This window comes from Tiliqua scincoides, chromosome 1 (assembly GCF_035046505.1).
Source record: "Tiliqua scincoides isolate rTilSci1 chromosome 1, rTilSci1.hap2, whole genome shotgun sequence".
In the NCBI taxonomy this organism is placed as follows: domain Eukaryota; kingdom Metazoa; phylum Chordata; class Lepidosauria; order Squamata; family Scincidae; genus Tiliqua; species Tiliqua scincoides.
The window spans coordinates 165,053,668-165,071,451 of NC_089821.1; the positions used below are offsets into that span (position 1 = coordinate 165,053,668).

General features: G+C 44.8%; 1 protein-coding gene across 5 annotated transcripts in view; it reads left to right on the forward strand.

Annotated features, from left to right (window-relative positions):
* The first annotated feature begins 14,358 nt into the window (after positions 1 to 14,358).
* Positions 14,359 to 17,784, forward strand: part of PXDN (peroxidasin) — a 76,772-nt gene continuing 73,346 nt past the window's right edge. For all 5 annotated transcript variants that reach the window (XR_010793576.1, XM_066612375.1, XM_066612376.1 and 2 more), the window contains exon 1: positions 14,359 to 14,588. Coding sequence is in view for 4 of the 5 variants with exons in the window: in XM_066612375.1 (XP_066468472.1) it covers positions 14,365 to 14,588 (224 nt within the window). In the remaining variant the exon portion in view is untranslated. The remainder of the gene's footprint in view (positions 14,589 to 17,784) is intronic.

Consider the following 17,784-nt stretch of genomic DNA (forward strand, 5'->3'; position numbering starts at 1 on the left):
GTGGCAGTGGTGATTATCTTGTTGGCCTTTCCTTCTCCTCTTATAGGCTTGATTCCCCTTTCAGAACATACTTGCAGGATAGGTGGATTTCATTCTGCATTTTTCTGTATTCCTCTAGTAATAGACACTTGTCAGACATTCCTGTGCAAATAACATAAGTGCATCTTTTTCTTAATACATATATAAATACGCACACACATGCATAGTCACACAGACGCACCTTCCATATCTCAAGATATGGACATAATCTGGGCAAGACATAATCTGGGACAGTTCAAGGAGAGCCTGGTTTGGAGGACAAAGCTAAGCCTTACACTACATGAACTAGTAACAGCCAAGTGAATGGATCCTAGTACTTGCAGAGCGGCATAACAAGCTTCCACAAAGTATTTAGGATCCAAACTAGTGCCTCTAACTATGCACAAGGTGCCTTTCCCTCACAGTGAAGTCCCCGTGCATCTGGAATGGGCCAGGGATTCCAGGTTATAGTGTGGTGCTTTCAGGCAGGTGTGAAGTCCAGTATATCTCTGGAACCACTGACAGCAGAAATAGATAACAAAATAAGTTATTCCACTGAGATTTGATTTTTCCAATAGCACATTCTTGGCGATTGTTTTGTTGGTGTACATCCTTCAAAAATCACCTTCAATATTCTTAAACCTCTTGATTCTAATCAGTAGCACTTCCAGGAGAAGGTGAACAAGGAGGAGGACAGCCGCTGTGACTAGGGCAGTGGTTCTCAAAGTGGTGGGTCACGACCCACCATTGGAACCAAAATGGTTCACTTTCCCCTTAAGGGGAATAACCCATAAATGGGTGTCCTGATGCAATCGCAGCACCGTGGGCACCCAGGCACATTTCAACATACTTGGGGGGACTGTGCAGCCTCCCAGAGGGTCCGGGAGACTCACAGCCCCCTCCACGAGCTTCCCCTCCAATGCAATGAGCTGCAATCTGTAGTCAGAGCCCACTTCCAGTTTCAGAAACTCTGCGCTCCAAAGTTCAGACCACAAACCGGAAGCGGGCTCTGACTGCAGATTGGAGATCACTGCAGTGGAGAGGAGGCTCGCAAAGGGGGCTGTGAGCCTCCCAGACCCTCCTGGAGGCTGCACAGCCCCCCCCAGGTATATTGAAATGCGTCTGGGTGCCCGTGGTGCCGCAATTGCTGTGGCGCCATCAGGACATACCCTCCCATCCCAGTCCCTGCCCCCATCAAGACTTACAAGTGCTTCTCAGACTTCTGGACAGTTTGAAAACCACTGAACTAAGGGATATAAAGTGGGCTCAATTATGTATGTAGCTAAAAACAGAGTAGTGTTTGCTTTTCACAGGGAGGAAAGAATGGATACTTTTCATTATATACAATATAATATTTCCTGTGGGCTAGTTAGTGCTGGACAACCAACCGAAAGTGGGAATATATCATACAATGTTGTATCTTCAATCCAGTGACATATCCAGCAGCTGAGTTCTTCTGATTTATAACATCTTGGGTTCCTGTACATATCAACTGTTTTTTAACAAAACAAAATAAATGGGCAAAACATATTTAATAAAATAAATGGACAGCCCAGTCCCACAGATCCAAACTAGTGCCTCTAGTGCTTGTAAATGGGCAGCCCAGTCCCACAGCCTGGGCTCTTAACTGCAGAGTTTTCACTGTAGTTCCGTAAGATGCTACTTGCAAATATCACAACACTGTTATCATATTGGTTTTTATTGTTTTATATTTTATTTTATTGTTTGATGTTGTATCTTTTTTAAAAAGACAAATTTTTAAAATTTAAAAACTAACAAATTATTAGTTGTGATTTCCAAGTTGACTAGAAAACTCCCATATCCATGGATCTACATGGCTCTTTACTCCTTTTCCAAACTTCCTACTTTATAGCAGCTGCTACTTTGTGTCCCTTAATGATCAAGTAGCTGAACTGAAAAGCATGGCAGCATTTATAAATCATAGTGATACTTAATCAAGTGCCAATGAATTCAGACAATTATACAAATAATGATGGTGCTTTTAAAATCATATTAGACATAATGGATCCAACTGCATCCACATGCATAAGTCTTTCTGAAAGGTAGAAAATCCGATCGATTTGGTGTGGAGGGAGGAATAGGGGCTAAATACACCCCTAACTAGTGTAACTTCTGAATAGCTGATCAGCACTGTCTCTGTTTTAATTAGGACTATGGTGTGGACTGGGGAGAAACCACAGATATGGCATGTTTGCATGCATGGTTTTTCATCCATCCATTTATTTCATCCATGGTTTTTCATACACACAGGTGCCTACTTTTGTACAGGTGTGTTCCACTTAACGAAGGGATAGGTTCTGCAATCCCTGTTGTTATGCAATTAGGTCATTAAGTGAACATTCAGCCCAATCTAGTGCCTCTGTTGTGTAAACAGATACTCCCTGCTGGCTGCACAGTATTAGCTTTGTGTTCTGAGGGAAGCAGAACCACAGCTTACAAGTTGGTTCAGGGAGCAGGTGTAGATTGCTGAGTCAGCAGAATCAGCAGGCACCTGGGACTGACACACCCTGGGTGTGACCAAGCCAGCACTGATTGGCTAAGCTAACTACATAAGGTTAGTCTACTGGAGCTTCCAGTGCAGCAGTAGGGGAGTTGGAGATAACTGTGGAACTGCTGCCAGTGACTGAGGAGGCTGGATACTATATGTATATGTTATTACTGTATGTTATTACTGACTTATGGACTGAACCTTTGACTGTGTATTGTTGGAAACTGATTTGGATTTGTTATACTTGAACTGACTGCTCTTTGTGCTGACTCTTGGATTGTTTACTGACTACTCTGCTTGTAATATCCCTTGCTCAAATACATCTGCTGAAAGTACTCTGCTGTATTCGCTGTTTTTCTTGCAACCTGCTCACATTGGGACAAAACAGGGATCCTACACCAATCATCCCACAAAATAACCTTAACATGGGTTATGGGCCCAGGAACTGCTGACTTGGTCCTAGACACTGCTGACTTGGTCCCTGCAACTGCTGAATTGGTCCTGTGAACTGGTGAGCTACAAGAACTGCTGCTGTTACTGTTAAAGCTACAGGTGACTGAAAAGATTAAGAGCATGGAGATGAGCACAGTTGCAGCCTCAGGGTTCCTGATAACCCAGTTGAATGGACATAATTATGCCACTTGGTCTTGTAAAGTCTCGTTATTGCTAAAGCGAGAGGCTCTGTGGAATGTGGTGGTTAATCCGCCAGACTTGGCAGTCCTCAATGGGGAGGACGACGCAGAACTAATACAAACTTACCAAAGGGAAAATGAAAGAGCATTATGTATAATTGGCTTGACCTTGGAGGACCAGCAGCTAGTCCACATTGATGGACTTATCTCGGCGAAAGAATGTTGGGAGGCACTCAGAGCCATCTATGTGCGAGATAGTGTTGGCGCACAGATACATCTCATGCAATGGCTGCTACGGACACGCCTCCAGCCAGGAGGGAACATGCTGACTCACCTAGAGTTTATGAAACGGACTGTGGGGGAACTCCAGGAAAAGGAGCTAATTTTTACTGATCTGCAGCAGGTGTACATAATTCTCTGCTCCCTTGATGAAAGCTATGACCAGTTTGTGGCAAATTTGGAAGTAATACCCCAAGCAGAACTAACAATTGCCAGCCTGACAAGTCAACTCCTTGATGAGGAAAGGAGAAAATACAACAAAGTGCTTAGAGATCACAAGCAGAATTCCTCAGCCCTGCAAAGAGGGAAAGCACCTGTGGAAAGAGTAAGTGACCTTGACTCTGCAAAAGCTTACTCTGCCGTGAAAAAATGTTATCACTGCCAGAGCCCTTCCCACTTAATCAAAGACTATCGGTCTAAAAGGGGAGGAAAGAAACCCCTCCGTTATGGCAAAGGAGGAGGGGTGAATTTGACTGTCACCGGAAAAACAAAGGACTGTGAAAACTACTTTGTTATTGACAGTGGGGCTAAGGCAAACATTTGCAATGATAAGAGACTGTTTCAATCATTTGAGCCTGCAGCAAACCAATGTGTCACACTAGCAGATGGAGTCACTGCCAGTGTGTGTGGAAAGGGAAAGGTCTTTTTGCCAGTACTGCACAGAACCCTTGAAATGGTATATGTACCAAACATGACCTACAACCTCCTATCTGTTGCCGCGTTGACAAGGCAGGGCTACACCCTGCAATTCCATACAGAGGAGTGTGAAATAATTGAGAATGCTGAGCACGTAGCTACTGTTAAATTACGTGGTGAATTGTATTTGTTATACTCTACATCAAGAGAAACTGTGGGGTCAGTGTTGACTAACCAAGTAGCACACTCACATTGTGTCCATAAGTTACACCATCAATTGAGACATACTTGTTTCCCAGCCCTTAAAAAGACAGTAGAACAATCAGAAGGGGTTACGTTGAGATCATGCGGATTGTACTTGGATTGTGAAGTATGTAAGGCTATCAAGTCCAAAGCTACACCCACCAGGAAGCCTGGAAATTACATTACCAAAGAGGTGCTAGACCTAATATTCATGGACTTAATTGGGCCATTCTCTCCTAGTATGGGAGGAGCTAGGTTTGTGTTGTCCATCGAGGATCACCATTCTCGTTTTGGCTTTTGTTACCTGATGGGCACAAAAGCACAGACCAGCCAGACAGTGGAATACTGGCTGAAATTTGTAAAGAGGAAGACAGGCAGGCTACCCAAATGCATCATAACTGACCGAGGAGGTGAATTTGTGAACCAAAGGTTTGAAAGATTGCTAAAAGAAAATGGCATAGAGCACCGCATGTCAGCACCTTATCGACCTCAGCACAATGCCCAGTGTGAAAGAAGGGGCCAAACTTTGCAGAATATGGCATTCGTTATGCTTAAAGACAGTGGACTACCATTTAAATATTGGGGCGAGGCAATGATGTGTGCTTCACATACTTTAAATGTGATCTGGCATTCTGGCACAGGACAGATACCATATAAGATATGGCATGGGAAAACACTCTCTCTGGACTATGTACATGTGTTTGATGTCCCTGCATATGTACACATACCTAAGACACAAAGGCGTAAAGGACAACAGAAAAGCAGGAAGATGTACTTCCTTGGGTATGAAGCAAACCACAAGGCGTACAGATTTGGATGTGGACAGACTCCTTTGGAGTGTGAGGCCATCTGCCTGCCTGTTTGACCCTTACCCAGCTTGGCTGATTAGAGCTGCCCGGGGGGGACTGGCTGAGTGGACGGGGAGGGTGGTCAATTCTTCCTTGGTGGAGGGGATGTTGCCGCTCGCCTTGAAGCGGGCGGTGGTTCGCCCCCTCCTGAAAAAGCCCTCCCTGGATTCCACTGTGTTGAATAACTACCAGCCAGTCTCCAACATCCTGTTTCTGGGCAAGGTAATTGAGCGGGTGGTGGCGACCCAACTCCAGAGGGTCTTGGATGAAGTGGATTATCTGGATCCTTTTCAATCTGGTTTCAGGCTGGGCTTCGGAACGGAAACTGCCTTGGTCGCCTTGGTGGATGACCTACACCGGGGACTGGACAGGGGGAGTGCGTCCCTGTTGGTCCTGCTGGACCTCTCGGCGGCTTTCAATACCATCGACCATGATATCCTTCTGGGCCGACTGGCCGAGTTGGGAGTTGGAGGCACTGTTTTGCGGTGGTTCCGCTCCTACTTGGAGGGTCGGTCCCAGATGGTGGTGCTGGGGGATGCCTGTTCGACACCCTGGCCTTTGAGGTGCGGGGTGCCACAGGGTTCAATTCTGTCCCCCATGCTATTTAATATCTACATGAAACCACTGGGAAAGGTCATCCGGGGGTTTGGAGTGAGGTGCCATCAATATGCTGATGACACCCAGCTCTATCTCTCCTTTCCTCCAGATTCCAGGGTGGCGGTTGAGGGCCTGGAGCGCTGTCTGGAAGCAGTAAGGATCTGGATGGGGGCTAACAAACTGAAATTAAATCCTGATAAGACAGAGGCTCTCCTGGTTCGGAAATCCTCGATGCAGGTGTTGGATTATCGGCTTGCTCTGAATGGGGTTGCACTCCCTCTGAAGGAGCAGGTTCACAGCTTGGGGGTCCTCCTGGACTCGCAGCTGCTCCTGGATTCCCAGGTGGCGGCTGTGGCTAGGGGAGCCTTCGCTCAGATTTGGCTGGTGTGCCAGCTGCGGCTGTACTTGGATAGCGCAGACCTGGCCACGGTGATCCATGCCACGGTGACATCGAGGTTAGATTATTGTAACGTGCTCTATGTGGGGCTGCCCCTGAAGACGGTTCGGAAACTGCAATTAGTGCAGAATGCGGCGGCCCGTGTGGTCACTGGAGCTAGACAGTTTGACTCTGTCAGCCTGCTTCTCCGGGGGCTACATTGGCTGCCCATTCGTTTCCGGGCCCAATTCAAGGTGCTGGTTTTGACCTTTAAAGCCCTATACTGCTCTGGGCCAGGGTATCTTAGAGACCGCCTACTCCCGTACAATCCGGCTCGCCCTCTCAGGTCATCAGAGAAGGCCTTTTTACAAGTGCCGCCACCCAAGGAGGTCTGGGGGGCAGCTGCAAGAAATAGGGCCTTCTTGGTAGTGGCACCAACATTATGGAACTCCCTTCCCCTTGATTTGAGAATGGCTCCCTCACTTGAGAGTTTTTGGCGAGGCCTGAAGACACTGCTGTTTATACAAGCCTTCTGATTTTTTGGCCTTCTTAACATTTTTTACACATTTTGTAGTTTTTACAGGTCTGACTCCTCTGTAACTTGCTCTTTTGTACTCTTTTTATTCTGTCTTTTAATCTGACTACTGTTTTTTAAGGTCGCTGTTAATGTGTTTTTAATGTTTTTATCTGCTATTTGTTTTAATTTATGCATTTAAATGTGTTTTATATGTTGTTAGCTGCCCTGGGTCCCTTTAGGGAGAAGGGCGGGATATAAATAAAGATTATTTATTATTATTATTATTATTATTATTATTATTATTATTATTATTATTATTATTATTATTATTATTATTATTTGGGTACTTGCACTCAAAGGACATTGTTATTAGTGCAAGTGCAAAATTCTTAGAGGACAGTACAGGGTGGGAACGTTTGGGGCCATGTGTTGCCACATTCTACCCGATGGTAGATTACAATGGATTACAATCAAAGAAATCTGTCCCTGTAAAAGAGAAATCGCCTAAAAGACTACCTCCTATACTGAAGGAGGAGCCTATGGATGAGGAGACATTCCCTGATATGGATGAAAAAGGATTACAGCCAGAACTTGAGACTGAGATACCAGACCCACAACCTACTGATGAGACTGATGAGGATGTCAGTATACCCCGTAGATACACCAGAGAATGTAGGGAACCTGATCAGTTCAAACCAGGGACTATCTGTCAAGTATCCATTGAACCTTCCTCATATGACGCTATAAAGGACATGCCCTTAAGTGAACAAACAGCATGGAAGGAAGTTATCAATGCTGAGTTGAAATCTATGCAAGAGTTAAATGTGTATGAGGAAACCTATCTCCCACAAGGGGAAAAGGCAATTGGGTGCAAATGGGTATTCAAGGTGAAGAGGGATGCAAATAGTAAGACAAAATGTAAGGCCAGACTAGTCGCACAAGGATTTGGGCAGGATGCGACAGACTATGATGAACTGTTCGCACCCACTCTCAGGAATTGTTCCTTGTATAGTGCGCTGGTGTTAGCAGCGAAGGAAGGGTATAAAATTAGGCATTTAGATATTAAGACTGCATATTTACATGCGCCACTTAGACACACTGTTTACATGAGGAAACCTTTGGGGACTGCTGAAACTGATAAAGGATACTGGCTACTTAAAAAGAGCCTATATGGACTAAAGCAATCTGGTTACGAGTGGAACCAATGCCTTTCTACTGCACTGAAGGAGGAGGGATTCCACCAAGGCACAGCTGACCCATGTATTTTTACCAGGGGTAAAGGCCAGCTGAAATGCATTGTACTATGTTTTGTTGATGACCTTGCAATACTATGTAAGAATGCAGAACAAGCAAATGTTCTTATAGAAGCATTGCGAAAAAGGTTTACATTGCGTGACTTGGGGGAAATACACAATTATGTTGGATTGGATATTACCAAAGTATTAAATGGCTATAAAATCTCACAAAGAGGCAAAATATCCGCCCTGCTAAGAAAGTTTAACATGGAGCAGTGCAATGGGGTGAAGACGCCTATGGAGACTGACTTCGAGAAGGATGAATCACCCAGTCCCATGTTTGACACCAATATGTATAAATCCTTACTGGGAAGTTTAATGTACATTAGCCAGTGGAGTAGACTGGACATAGCGATGGCTTGTAATTTATTGGCCAGAGCATCAAGCCAACCCAAACAGAAACACTGGCTAGCCGCCAAACGTGTCCTGAGGTATTTAAAACAAACAATAGACTTGTCCTTGTACCTTGAACCTAAGGGTGGTCTGAGTCTTACAGCATATGTGGATGCAAATTTTGCCTCAGACACCAAGACAAGGAAGTCAACCTCAGGCATGACACTATTTCTGGCAGGAGCCTTAGTGGGATGGAAGACTGTAAAGCAAAGACATGTGTCGCTATCCACATGTGAATCAGAATTTGCTGCGCTGAGTTTGATGTGTCCGGAGCTTATTTGGTACAACCAGTTAATGTTTGATCTTGGCATACAGGTACCTAAACCAATATCCAGGCTATTGGAGATGAACTGCCTCTTCTTTGCATTAAGAGACTCTTGTTGTGTAAACAGACACTGTGCTGCAGGCTATTCAAGAACGGACTGCCTATTTAAGAGCCTCTTTGTTGTGCTTTGACCATGATAGTATATGCAGTCCATCCTTAAGCAGAAGGTTAAGTAGTGCACACCTGTACTAATATGCCTCTGAGGCTTTTAAGACATATTGGGAAGCAAAAGAATGTCTGTATCCAACAATTCTCCCAATTTATAAGAAATTAGAGAAGATTGAGCATTTTAAACTGTTGGATAAATTAAACCTGGGGGTTGCATGCATGCTTATGTAATTTGCTGCCAAATTCAGCTTACTTTTAATGCCTGGAATGTCAGCCATATGATTACAACCTTGTGAATTAAAAGAAGCTCATTTTATGCTATGTTCTTTTTCAAATTGCAAACATGAAAACTATAGCACTGACTAGAGATAAAACCAGCAAGTGGCAGTATTTGACAAAGATAAAGTTGAAGTAGAGAGGCTTGAAAGGGAGCCACATTTTTAATGTGGTATAGAAACTATGACGTTACCAACTTTAATACCATCCAGAATAAATCTGTCTTTGAGCTTTCAGAAATGAGAAACAATTTCTCTGGTTTCAAATCAGATCTTCCACAGCTAAGCACATTGTTTTTAGCATAGTTTTAAATGAATGTAAGAATTTTGTAATGCAACATCACTTTCATATCTATTAAGTACCATAGGAAATATTCATCAGTATTAATTTGATCTAAGATTCTTGTGAAACTGAGGGCATAAGCCTAACCAGGTCTTCAGAAGTAAGTCCTATTTTGTTCAATGGGGCTTACTCTCAGGAAAGTGTGGTTAGGATTGCCCCCAAAGTATCAGGCATCCTTGGGTTGTAAAGCAGACCTTTCAAGGTTGTGAAGTTCAATTTTGGGATGCAAAACCTCACAAGGAAATCTAATTTCCCCCTATAAAACACAGTAAACAATCCATTTTTAAATTATTTTTCCTTTTGTAAACATGCATACTGAAGAAGTCATGGTTAATATTTCAAAGTCATAGTTTATATATATATATATATATATATATATATATATATATATATATATATATATATAAACTATGACTTCTTCATACTGAAGAAGTCATAATATTTCAAAGTCATTGTTTATTTTTATATATATATAAATATATAGTTTATAGTTTATATATATAAACTATGACTTCTTCATACTGAAGAAGTCATAATATTTCATAATATATATAAATAAACAATGACTTTGAAATATTATGACTTCTTCAGTATGAAGAAGTCATAGTTTATATATATATATATATATATATATATATATATATATATATATATATATATATATATATATATATATATATATAAACTATGACTTTGAAATATTAACCATGACTTCTTCAGTATGCATGATTGCAAAAGGAAAAATAATTTAAAAATGGATTGTATACTGTGTTTTATAGGGGGAAATCAGATTTCCTTGTGAGGTTTTGCATATATATATATAACCTTTCCTACTGATCCTCTCCATGCTTTCTAGTTATTGGATTTCCCATTCTGTTTCCATACTTCTTGGCCCAAGGCCTCCACCACTCTGAAGAATGATCAAACACAGATGATGGAGTGCCATCAAAACAAGAGATTAGCTCTAGGGTATATATCACACTATCTCTTGGAAGCACTGCCAGGACATGCCTCTGTTTCTGGTGATTAAAGATACTGCTGGGAAGCAATAAAGTGGTGCCACTGGATGGCCCAGGGGGCAGGAAATTATATTTCTATTACACTTGAAGCTTCCTGTTGAGGAGGAGGTCTGCCAATGGCATTAGCAACTAGCAAGAAATTGGTCAAAAACATGCCCAGACAGCTGGCAGCTGCTTCGCCTCTGGATCTGGCCTCAGCCAAGTGCACCTTCAGCTTCCAGGAGCTCTGAAACAACCTGAAGAGAGCCAGGAAAGCAATTGGCTTTCATCATTAGCAATGGGTTGATTGCTTCCTTGGAGGGGTTTCTGTTGGAAAAGTCAAAATGTCTTTCCCCTAAAGCTAATTGGATATTAGGTTAAGCCAATTAGTAGTAGTACCAGGATTTTATTCTCGCTGTATGGAAATTTGGCACTTTAGTAAACTCTCAACGTCCTTCTTGACACAGTATTGTGGTAAATGTTAAAGTGCAGGATCTCCTCTTGACACCCCCAATAGCCACGTCCCCTAAGCTATACAACAACAAATGGCCCAGTCCTATTTGGAATTGGGCCAGCACACAAAAGGGGTGTATGACAGAGGAACAGAATTCTGCTGAGGTCACATGGTTTTTGGCTATGTATGCAGCGCAGCCATTTTAAGTGCACTGCCACAACCAGCAGTGGCATAAGAGGCCAGCTACTGAACCAGCACAGGTGAGTTCAACAGTGGTGGTGGGAGAACAAGGAGGGGGGAGGAACAGGGGTATCCCAGGCAGGGTGGAAAGGGAGGCAGACTGGGGGCAGCATCAGCAGCACGAGAGTGCGCCAATGTACAATTCCCATTAATCTCCCTTACTGCCTCTTTCACATGCCTCAGACAGCAGGCAGAGATTTCCCTGGGGTAAGCGAGCAAACATTCACTTTCTCTGAGGAGTCCTTTCCAACACCCCCCCCCCCCCAATGCAGCATGCACTCCATCAGTGGGGGGAATTTCAGTAGTCTCCCTGCTTGGGAGGCTTAGATGGTCTTTGCCTGTGTGACAGTTGCCTGAGGGGAGCAAGGGCAGAGAGAGAGAGAGAGAGAGAGAGAAGCAAGTCACTGATGAGAACATGTGCCATTGCATGTCCATTGCACCGTCAGGTTCGTGTCCATTGGTGGAAGCTGTCTCCTGCCGGCAGAGTTTGTCTTTACACCAGTGTTTCTCATGGATAGGATTGGGCCGTGGATTGTCCTTTGTGTACTTATCCTGGAATAAATTCCTTGCTTCCAAGTAAATATGTAAAGGGTTGCATTTTGTGGTTTACACTCAGGGTGACCAGATCCAATGGAGGACAGGGTGCCTGTCCCTTTAATCATTGTAGAGAAGAGGGAATTTTGGGAGGAGCAGCTCAGCATGGAAGGATTTGAAAAACTGCACCTGCCCAAATTCCATACAGTGATTAAATGTAGAGGCATTCTATCCTCCATGGCATCTGGTCACCCTCTTGACACTGGATCTTGGCACAGTGTTGGGGAAACAGCAGGATGCCAGCCTGCCAGGGATCTTAGATACTACCTAGCACCTTCGTAACTCCCAGGGACCCATAAGGATGGGCAACTCTAAAATCAGGTTCATGATGGACCTCTTTGCTCTATGTAGATTGGCCCTCTGGAATCAAACCTATTTCCTCCCCCCCCCCCCATACCTTCTGCACAACGGGGAGGGACAGGAGTGATGCTTCAAAGTCTGGGGGAGAGTTTTGCATGCTGTAATGGGCAGCAGGTGGCCCAGGGAGGTGAGCTGCATGTGCAGGTGGTGCTGAGCAGGTTCTCCAGATGTCTTTTTCCAGACAGATGTGCCCCCCTGGCATCTCTTCTGCTGGAGATGAACTGCTCCCTGTGACTGTGAACAGCTTTGGGATTTCCCTATGACCAGGGCCTGGGGGGGGGTACCAGGTTTGTTTGGGGCCCCTTCCCAAAGAGGGAGGGGATGAAACAGAGCAGAGAGGGTGGTGACAAGGATGGGCAGAACAGGGTGGGGGAGGGCGGTGACAGTCAGAATAGTCTTTGGAGCCCAGGTCTACAAGGCTTCCTGATGTGGGGCCCAAGTCAACCTGCCTGCATGGCGTTGGCAACTAGATACAGTAATACGACCACAGCTAAGTAGACAGTAAGTAGACCACAGCTGCGATACAAGGACATCTGCAAGAGGGATCTGAAGGCCTTAGGAATGGACCTCAACAAGTGGGAAACCCTGGCCTCTGAGCGGCCTGCTTGGAGGCAGGCTGTGCAGCATGGCCTTTCCCAGTTTGAAGAGACGCTTGGCCAACAGTCTGAGGCAAAGAGGCAAAGAAGGAAGGCCCATAGCCAGGGAGACAGACCAGGGACAGACTGCACTTGCTCCTAGTGTGGAAGGGATTGTCACTCCCGGATTGGCCTTTTCAGCCACACTAGACGCTGTGCCAGAACCACCTTTCAGAGTGTGATACCATAGTCTTTCAAGACTGAAGGTTGCCAATATATAAAAATATACAGTAATACGGAAAACCAAATGTACTCCCAAGTCTCTCTGACAGTGCAGTCCTAGGTACGTGTACTCTAAGGCAAGTCCCATTGAATTCAGTACTCCCAGGTAAGTGTGTATAGGTCCAACCCTGTTATACGTGAATTTGGCTCATCATGAATGGCCACTGCAAATGAGAATGTGCTGATCCCTGGAGAAGGGGAAAAACGTATTCTCTTTAAGATCAGTTTTAAAAACTGCTTTTCTTACTGTTGTAGAGAGACAGTAATATTAGCAATCATTCCATTCTTCAGTTGAGCCAGGCAGGGGGTCCTTTGCATTTCTAATCACTGCCTGCCTCTCTACAACAGTAAGAAAAGCTGATTTAAACCACAATTGTAAACGAACACACTCTTTAATTTTTTAAAACTGCTTTTATTTAACACATTTTATGGTATCAGCAGGGAGTCCCAGAATCAAACCCCTGTGGACGTTGAGGCACAACCTTATTCCGTTAGGACCAACAAAGTGGTAAAAAACCTGGAAGTGGGTCTTTAAATCTATTTTTCCACTTTTTTTTTTTTAATCCACTAGGGATTCCTGAACAGAACCCAGTGGATAACGAGGGACAACCTGTATAGGATTGTAGCCTAAAGGCCCAATCCTATCCAACTTTCCAGCCCTGGCCTAGGCATGCTGATGTGGTGGGAGGGTAGTTATGGGGCCTCCCCAAGGTAAGGGAACCTTTGTTCTCTTGCCTAGGGGCTGCATTGTGGATGCACTGGGAGTTGGAGAGGGTTGGGCCCTTAGTCTTTTACACATAGAAAAGGGTTGCACAAAAACCATCATCATGGGATTTCAGAATGGAAGTGTGTCCTGTGCATTGCAAGACTGACTTCTGCAGCAGCTGTCTCTGGGTTCAAATCCACTGCTGCTTCTTGGAAAGCAGATCTACAAACCAAAGAGTAGGGCGGTTTCCTCCCAGGTGTGACATTCCTGGGCCTGTGATGCATGGCTGGGGGCAGTCATTGTGCCCCCGCATCCTGCCTGGGCAGTGAGTCTGGGTGGAATTGGGACATGTCAGGTCCCAGGACACTTCTGGGCCCCTCCTTGGGCTCCTGGGCCCCCTTTCTGGCCTGGGCCCGGGTACAAATGACCCCCTGCGCCCCCCTCTCGTGGACCCTGCCCGCGAAGTCTCCAGCCCCCCTCCCCCAGCCCTAGTGGGAGAGAGGGCCGGGCAGGGCCGGGCCGGCTCCTCGCTTTCCCCCTGCCCTGGGGGTCTTTGGGGCAGGGAGGCGCGGGAGGCTCCCAGCCAGCAGCAACTGCCCCCGCCGGCAGGGCGCCTTCCTCCCTCCTCCTCCTCGGGGACAACAGCAGCTGCCGGCTGGGGCGGTCCCTGCAGCCGCCGTCCCCCTTCCTCCTCCCCCTGCGCAGCCCCCGCCCGCCACCAGAGCAGCGCTCCCAGACGCGTCGCTGGCGCTCTCGGCGGCATGGCCCGGCGCGAGGCAGGCGCTGCCTGTGGCGGGCTCCGCTTCTGGGCTCTGCTCGCGAGCCTCCTGCCGCTCGCCTCGCCCCAGCAGCCGCCGCCGCCTCCTCCTGCGCAGCGGGGGAGCGTGTGGTGCCCCAGCCGCTGCCTCTGCTTCCGCACCACGGTGCGCTGCATGCACCTCATGCTGGAAAGCGTCCCCGCCGTGTCGCCGCAGACCACCATCCTGTAAGTGGGAGCGGGAGGGGGCCCGGCGGAGGGCAGCGCAGCGCAGCGCCACGCTCCTTTGTCCAGTGGGGGCGCAAGCCTGTGCGCGTCTACTCGGAAGTAAGGCCCCTTGTGTTCCCTGGCACTTGCTCCCAGGAAAGTATGGGGAGGATTGTAGCCAGGAAGCCCAGTCCAGTGCGTGCCTACTCAGAAGTAAGTCTCAGTGCGTTCTATGGCACTTACTCCCAGGAAAGTGTGGAGGGAATTGCAGCCTGGGAACCCAGTCTTGTGTATGTCTACTCAGAAGTAAGTCTCTGTGGCACTTACTCCCAGGAGCGTGTGCATCGGTTTGCAGTCTGGCTGCTCCACCCGCAGAGTTTCTTTTGTTCGCTCCATCACCAACTTTTCCTCGTCTCTCTCTCTCTGTCTGTTGTCTACTCTACAGGCATTTTGGGCTGTTGCCCAGAAACAGTTAAGCTGCTGGACTGCTTCGATGGAGCCACTCCTCGTCCACACAAGCCCAGTTATCACGAAGCTGACTTTTGCCCCATGCAGAATTAAATAAGAGGGGAAGGGCTTTCAGGCTGCAATCTTTTGCACCCTTTCCTGGGAGGAGGCCTTATTGAACACAGTGGGACTTACTTCTGAGTAAATATGGATAGGATTGTGCTGTAAGGCTGCTTAAATCCAACTACACACAAATATTTGATTTAACTGAGTTGTGGTTTGTGCCATTTGAGTTCAGTACCAGTTGCTTGGGTTTAATTCATTTCTGTGCAGAATCCTCTATGTAAAAATCATTCTTCAGGAGAGGCTGTGGAGGGAGGGGGCAGCTGAGTTTAAATCACAGTTTAAAGGGCTTTGTGTGGCTTTGTTCTTAGGAGAGTCACCACTAGCAGGAACTGTGTGGCTTTTCCACATCACTGGTCTCTGATGTCTTTTTGTTGTTCATTCTGCTGTTCAGTTCAGTTCTGAATGTCTGCTTAAAGCTGTTGTGGACTATGCTAAGAATGCACTAATTGGGGACCTTTGGGATACCTGCTCTTTCTGGCGTTTCTCTTAAATGAGAATATTGCATTTACATAGTGTGGTTGCATCTTGGACAGGATATTTTATGTAGTCTCTTAAAAACATTCACATGGCCATGGACTGTGAATACTTGTGCATGAGTTTGAATAGGAATTTCGTTTCCAATTGCATCCAGTTCTGAGAGATTTTAAAACATGATTCCTATTAGTGATTTTAGTGTGGTGTACTTCATTAAAAAAAAGGAGGGGTCAGTTGGGGATATGTTCTTCTTTGTGCAGACGCACAAAGAGAGTCTGTGTTGAATTAAACCAGAAGGATATAAACCCCTGGTTTTGAAAAGATTTATGCACTTTACAGTACTGTATATACTTTAGCTTTATATACTTTGTGAACTGCAGTGATAGCTCTGAAAACATTCACAGTGAACGGAATCTACAAGTCCCAGATTTACTAACAACAAAGAAATTGTGTGGTAACAAGTTCTGGTGTTAACATGGATGCTTGACTTTAGTGTAGTCACAATCACTTGTGTTCATTCACTTGGGCTGTGTGCACACCAACAATTCGTGGTATGAAGTTCCACAAATACTAGTTATAGTGCTTATATTTCCATTGGCATAGCAATAAAGCAAGGAGGCACAGTTCTGCATAATTCTACCACCTGTTTGCCCCTGTGAGACTATATATTTTTGTATGAACAGTACATTGATGTGTTATTGAACATTCCCTATAGAAGTATGTACTGTGCTGGGGTTTGACATTTGGAAATACTTTCTCACAGATACAGCACTGAATATGTTTAAAGCACAGTGATCCTGTATCATGAAATAAGTCCTAGCGTATCTTTTAGGGTGGCTGGAAAATAATTTCAAATTCCTAGAAGCCTAGATCAAATTGTCAGAGACTGTCTTGCACAGCACTGGATAAACACTTTAAATTTCCAGGAAGCCAGGTGCCTGAGATTTTCCAAGCCCTGTATTTTGGCACTGATGGTTTTTGTTGGAAAAAGGAGATCTCAACCACTACCCTTCACAGTAAAAAAGAAAGTCTGTGCAAGTACACATACAGTTCTTTATTTGCCATGTTCATGTACTTGGTAAGGTATTTCAGTCATTCTGGTTACATTTTTCTTGAGTTATAGTGGTACAGGTACTCTTAAACATTTGTACTCGGAAGCAAGTCCAATTCTATTGGACTTACTTCTAGGAAAGTGTTCTTAGGCTCCTTTAAAATGATTAAAGTTGGTTTTAGTTAAATGGATTAGTCCTGAGATGTTTTAAGGTACTTAAGAATGTCTTGTCTTCTTTCAGTCTTCAGGTAGAGTACTACAAAATAATGAAAAGTGCATTTATTTTACCGTTAACTGAATCTTTGTCTCAATGTGCAACCTTTTGGCAGGATTTGATTAATCCAGCAGAGTTGAAAAAAAATTCACTGACTAGCACAGGAAGTGGGCGGTTAATGTTTCTTACATGTGAAAGAAAGTACATTTACAGAGCATTTTTCTATGGGTCAGTGTTCTTTCTACCACTTCCTGTAATTCCATTTGTCAATGATTCCAAATGCTACTTCATGTTATTATTCTCAATAATAGCAAGCTTGGCTAAATGTTTGAATGGATGACAGAAATAATGTGGATTAGAAGATCATAATGTTTGATTAAAACTGCTTGATGGGTCTCATGGTATTAATTAGTGCATTGTAATAAGCAAAAGCCAGTTTTAATGCGTGTGGGGAAGGCATTTCCTTTGCCTGTCCCACCACTATTCACATTGACTTGTAATCCCTGGGTGAAGAAAGATGGTTCCGTTCTCTAATGGTTTGGCTGATAGCTTTTAGTCATTAAGAGCTACCATGATAAATTATGCAGTTTGTTCTATTGAACTCTAATATATAGAGATATGTACTTTATGCAACCAGGCTGAACTTGATGCTCATTTGCCCTATCGTATTTAACAAATATTAACTCATTTCTTTAACATGTGAGATTCTCTGCAATCCAACATTTTCTTAAGATGTAGAAGAGACTAGAGAAGTGATTCTCAAACTTTTAGCACCAGTACCCACTTTTTAGGATGAGAATCTGTGAGGACCCACCAAAAGTGATGATGTGACCGTAAGTCAAGCAGGAAAATTTTTAACAATCCTAGGCTGCAGTCCGACTCACACTTACCCAGGAGTAAGTCCC